The following is a 6,158-nucleotide window of genomic DNA, read 5'->3' on the forward strand; positions in this document are numbered from 1 at the left end:
TATATATATATATACATACACCCATACATACATATATATATCCATCCCAATATTGTATTTTCCTTGGTAATCTCCTGTGATTCTATTTTGGAAATCACTTTTGATTCTTCAAAAGAATATGAGGCTGTGATTTCTCATAGGGGGCTCACTAATAAGGCCATGTCCCTGGCCTTGTATCTATAATTTGTCTTTATTTTCTGATGTATCTTTTATATCACAGAGGGAAGTGTTTGGTTCATTTATTCATATATTTCACAGGCCATGGAATACAGAATATCAACCTCAGTCATAGCACTGAGAATGGCATCTTTAAACAGCCTTCCCGAGAAAGCGCTTGATGTCCCTTTTTATGTTTACCTTTCAAGAAATGGGCTACTTGAAATTTTAAATATGTTTAGGGAGTCATAACCATCTTTCTGCTTTTTTTGTGATCTTAGACATCTTCATTTGTTCTCCGGTGTAAAAGCTAATTAGTGCTCAAAAGAAGATGAAAACATCACTATAGAGACATCACTATAAAAACATTAGGGTTTTATTTCTTAATACCATAGTTGGGTCGTGAAGCCATCATATGGGAATCAAGAGATTTTGTTTTTGTGTAGTCTTTGCCTCTGGCAAATGCTATAACCTTAGTTACTGTGCTTTGATTTTTTTTAATTCTGGAAATTAGTGATCATGCCACTGTGGGAATGTAATCGGTACAAATGATGATTTTAATAAAAGGATTAGAAGCTTCGATAGTTAGGCATGGTGTAATTGGCATTTCTGCTTTCGATACTTTTAAAAAGACATTGAAGCTAACTCCTCAATTTATATATTTTAAACAACGTGGAAATGTCTAGAGCTCAGTACTTATGAAGTAGATTTAAGGGAAATCAGACACATTCTGAGGGTCTCAGAGCAACAACTATATTCTCTAATGTAACGACAGTTATCAGGTGTGTATGTGTGTACGTGTTACCACTATGTGTGTACATACTTGGTTTTTTACAAGTTGTATTTTGAAAATAGTTTCCCTTCCATATTTCAGGTGTAACCTCCCTCCAACCACAGGAAACATTAGCAAAGATGTTGGCAGTAAAACAAATCTTGTGACTATAAACCCCAGTATCATAACACTAAAGTAAGTGTCTCCTGGTTACATAACTGTTCGAGAACATTTTTTAATTGTTTAACATGTTTCTCAGTCTAAGTGTTAATCTCGTTGCTGAGGGTAACTTGTAACACAGCTGAAACAGCTTTTGAAGAAAAAAAAATAAAAGAATACATTTGAAAACTTTGCATCTGTCAAGGTTGTGGTTCATCAGCTTTTGAAGAAAAAAAAAGAATACATTTGAAAATTATGACATTCTGTCAAGGTTGTGGTTCATTAGAGGTTTGACTCAGTTGGGCTACTAATGTCATAACCTAGATTAATTAAATGAGAACTTTTAATAATACTGGTTAATTTTTGACATTTCCTTTCAGGGTTTTAACATTACTCTTTGAACTTCATAGCTCTTGCTACATAAAACTTAGTCTACTTAGAAATTTTGGACAGTTTGGCAAAATACTATTTTAACTTCACAGTGTTGACTGGTTCACAAAAATTGCAAACATAGTTTTGCTCCTTTGTTCTCGTTAAAAGTGACTGATGATTGTTATTAATAGACTGTGCCCTTCCAAAGACTTCTAAAAGTCTTGAGCAAAAACTAAACATTGTACCTGACTTCTGAAAGCTGACTTTCTAACAGCGATACAATTATGATTATACATATGGTGAAAGTACAGTGCATGGAGGAAATTTGTTTAATGTGATAGATATTTCTATCTGTATTTGCATATGGAGACTTTAGGTTTTCAGAGGAAACTTTTCCTTTATAACTCAATGTGTGCACAAACCACAGGTATACAGCTCAGTGAATTTTTAAAAAGGTAGATAAATATGTGCTAAAGAATCCAGAGGAACTTGAGAAAATACCACAGGGTTGGAATGTAAAATAATACAAAAAATATCAGTCTCGTGGGATACAACAGAGCAAGAAAGTAGAAATTGAAAGCCTAGGTATTTCAAGAGATGAAGTCCTTGATATATACATGATGCTTGAATGATTTTTCTGAGTCTATGCCTTATCTCTTACACATAGAATATAAATACATGATTCCGGTTTTTGACCAGCAGTAAATTCAGCCTCACGGTACCAAAACTGTTCCATTGATTCTTATTACTGTAGTTATTATGGGCTTTTTGTTTTTGTTTTTGTTTTCAAATTTCACAGATACAGAAACTTAAAGGAGAAGAAAGCATTATTTCTAGAGGACATTGCGACCTACGGAGATGCCTTCCTTCTTCTGCCTGCCTTTTCCTTCCGAGCCAACACTGGCGCCTCTTTTAAAGTGTACTACACACTCAAAGAATCGAAAGCAAGGCAAAAAGTTCTCTTTTTCCATCCCAAGTACCTGAAGCATCTTGCCCTCTTCTGGAAAACGAAAGGGGTGACCGCCTACCGCTTGTCCACCGGCTTGATGATCACAAGCATTGCGGTGGAGCTGTGTGAAAACGTGAAGCTCTATGGCTTTTGGCCCTTCTCCCAAACCGTAGATCACACACCCGTCAGCCATCACTACTATGACAACAGGTTACCTAAACGTGGTTTCCACCAGATGCCCAAAGAATATAGCCAGATCCTCCAACTTCATGTGAAAGGAATCCTCAAGCTACAATTTAGCAAATGTGAAGTAGCATAAACAAAGTTTCTTACAAGTTAGCATAATTTTCATATAATGCAATAGGTGAGCAATGTTTTCAAACACTAAGAAGAGGTGGTTAATGGGTATTACACGAAGAGCTCCAAAACTTGATTTGACCAAAGCTGTCTTTGACTAACTTTATAGCCTCCACGTGTCAAATCAGTTGTTCCAGCCTTCAGTTTCCTTTTCTTTGTAAAAGAAGGATCATGATACTGACTCACAGAAGTAAAAAAAGAATAATTTATGAAAACTCCTGGCATAGCGTTTGGTGTGATTTAGGGCGTCAATAAATATTTCCTTGTTAATATTAAAAACAGCCATTTCCAGAAGATAGAAGGCATGTTATCTTGGAGAGCCTTTCTTAAGAGAAGAGCTGAATTGCCGTATTTATTGCATCTCCTCTCATAAGCTTTGCTTTATTAATATCCTTCCCATTTTTCTTTTGTACAAGAAAATTGCATAGTTAAACAAGAAATCTTTTATTATTCAGGAATGAAAGTCCTCTTCGTACGGCAGTGTCCCTGCTTCTGATTAAATTCGCTGTAATATTAGCTTCACTGATGTGTTGGATAGATTTGGGCCATTTCTCTTCCTCTGTTATCTACATCTGAAATCACTCTCTGATTTTATATTTTCTTCCTGTCTCATTCTTTGGCCTTTTTTCTCCACTGACAGAATCTACTTCAAGGACATGAAGTTCCAATACCCCTGCTTTTTCACTTTCTGTGTAGTCTGCAGAGTCACTTGTTCAATGTAATTTAAAAAAAAAATTGAACAGCTGCTTTGTTCAAAGCCCTGTACCAGGCTCTGTGAGAGGGCCAGAAAGTCTCCCTTTAGCGAGAAGAAACACATATGCATGTCATTCATGATATGGGATGGCAAGTGTTATAACAATTGTGAAAAAAAGTGCTAGAGAGATCACAGACAGGGATAACTAAATCTCTTTCAGTGCACTCTATTTCAATGTATCTGTTTCAGAAGAGAGGTCATTTTAGAATTAAAACCAGAAAATGAGTTGTTTTTTTGTTTTTGTTTTTGTTTTTTTTTTAATGAAGGTAATTCTAGGGAGAGGGAATATGATAGGAGAAAAAGCTGTTCCCTTGATTCTGATCCATCAAAATGTGAATATTTGAACATAGACTTGGTTTTTACCCCAAAATTGTCACGTGAGAATGGGAACAGTGCATGGGGAGGGTGGCGTGGACTCACATCTCTACAATAGAGACAATTCAGACATGACTGATTTAATAGAAGGGTTTAAGGGGAAAAACACTGAGAAACTTAATTCCCCCCAGGAAAGATACAGGCTTACGTGAAAAATAAGACTAATAGCTTAGGCACTGGTATAAATTAAAACCTGAGTAGATATGAAATATTAGCATTTGTATGCCACTCCTTTAGGTTCTGACGACACCCACTCATATGTTATCCTTGCATCTGCTGAACAAATTATCTGACTTACATGTATAGCCATGTATGTCCTTTTCTGCTCTCATCATTGAACCTTTGTACAGACTGGAAATCAGAATGTAGCAGGTCAGCGTGTCAGAATCATTTATAATTTTTAAATTATTTATCTGAGCCAGAGTATTGTTTTACTAAACACCCACTTTTAAGAACACTGTGCTATAAATTGTTCATTTTATAAAAATGCATCTCTACTTTGCACTTGACATATGTGAGATGATTTGGGTTCATATTTTCATAGCATAATAAACTTACTAGCTTTATAAATTGGTTAAAGTTCCTCTATGAATATTTTCCAAAAGGAACATGCTTTTTGTTATATAAAGTCTAATTTATTTATTACCTTTCTTTTTTGGTGAATGGATGGCTTTTTTCTCTTGCTTCTAATGGATTTAATTAGTTTTGAGTAATATGTTGGCGGCATTGGTAATGTTTGGATTCTTAAAAGTAGATGAGAACACCTGAGTATTTTAGTTAGTAAAATGATTTTTTTCAAAATGCCCATGGCAGGTGAAGCAAATGATTTCTTTTTGATACTGGAAATGTATGAAAGGGCTAGGGATTTAGCTCAGTGGTTCCAGCACCAAGTTCGATCCCTGGTACCAAAAAAAAAAAAAAAAAAAAAAAAAAAAAAAAAAAAAGAAAAGAAAGAAAGAAAATGGAAATATATGATTAAAGACTAAAAGTAATCAAATGTACTGAAGAATATCATCAAATGTAGAAGGCAGAGACTCCTCGTGTTATTTTAATAAACATTGCATGTGGTTAAGACATTTAAAGGTTGCTTATGCTATTCCCATATAAGTTAACTTAGGAAGTTTTCTCTAGAATACCAAAACAATCTCCAGAAATATTCAAAATAATATGAGGTCAAGAGATATAATGATACCCAAGTTCACATAAAACTTCAATAGAAAAAAAAATGTTTGTAGAGTTTTTTTGTGGAGAAAATTACATGAACACATCTGGAGTTTATTTCTCATTTAACATCATATTACCATCTTAAAGGCATGTTTAAAATTTCACCACTCATTTATACTAGCCAAAACTCACTGGTCAAAAACAAACACAAAAATACCTAGATATTTCTTAAGCATGTCACAGTCAGATTTAGTGACAATTAATCTACAAATCAAAAAGGATTTATAGTGTTTGTTTGTTTGTTTGTTTGATTTGATCTTGGTAAAAGCTTGCAGAAATTCACCATTGCCTAACAAAAAGCCCTATGCAGATACACTCTATTGTCTAAATTCAGGTTCCATCATATTTTGAATAATGTGCATTCTTCATGTCTCTTCCCAATGGTGCAAGGTCGAGAGTATCTGCTGTTATTTGAGACTCTCCTGTGCTCTTGCTAGTAGAGTCAGTGTGTTGTAGAGATCTGAAGGGAGTAGGCAGCCTAATTCACATCATCTTTCCTTCCTGGGACAGCAGGACCTTCCACACATTCCATCGCATGGGCCAATAATGTCCTTTTGTTCCAAAGTATAACATGACTTGGAACTTTCCAAAATGTGATGCATCGTGAATTTTAACACTTCGGCTTATCAGCTATGTAAACTGCAAAGCTTAAGTCTCACTTCCTTTTGCTGTGTAATGGCAAATGAATGCAAGTTTTCCAACAAGATCAACACACACACACACATACACAAACTATGAGCTCCTTTTTGTAGCTCGGAGATTATGCACCAGGAATTCTGACTGTAACTCTCTCAAGAATGTATAAAGGAAGCATTGTTTAAATGTCACTAGATAGATTAGATTTGATCTTTTGCTCTTAAAATTCAAATACATCATTGGGCACTGAAGGAGGGTCATTGTGGGTATTGCTACTAGACAATAGTAGACCATTAGTTAGGATTCTAGCTCGTAACATCACACAGTACCCGTTCCAGAGGGAAATACAGGCTCACTTGCTTCTGTTTTCTACTTGGTGTTTGGCATCATTGCACATTGCGAAT

General features: G+C 35.2%; 1 protein-coding gene across 5 annotated transcripts in view; it reads left to right on the forward strand.

The window, feature by feature from the left end:
* St8sia6 (ST8 alpha-N-acetyl-neuraminide alpha-2,8-sialyltransferase 6) overlaps positions 1 to 4,728 on the forward strand; it is an 82,642-nt gene extending 77,914 nt beyond the window's left edge. For all 5 annotated transcript variants that reach the window (XM_010607115.3, XM_010607113.3, XM_010607114.3 and 2 more), the window contains 2 exons: positions 1,031 to 1,123; positions 2,259 to 4,728. In XM_010607115.3, the coding sequence (XP_010605417.1) occupies positions 1,031 to 1,123; positions 2,259 to 2,727 (562 nt within the window). In that variant the 3' untranslated portion in view covers positions 2,728 to 4,728. The remainder of the gene's footprint in view (positions 1 to 1,030; positions 1,124 to 2,258) is intronic.
* Positions 4,729 to 6,158: the final 1,430 nt, after the last annotated feature.

This window comes from Fukomys damarensis, unplaced genomic scaffold (assembly GCF_012274545.1).
Source record: "Fukomys damarensis isolate Sample0158 unplaced genomic scaffold, DMR_v1.0_HiC HiC_scaffold_37, whole genome shotgun sequence".
Taxonomy (NCBI): domain Eukaryota; kingdom Metazoa; phylum Chordata; class Mammalia; order Rodentia; family Bathyergidae; genus Fukomys; species Fukomys damarensis.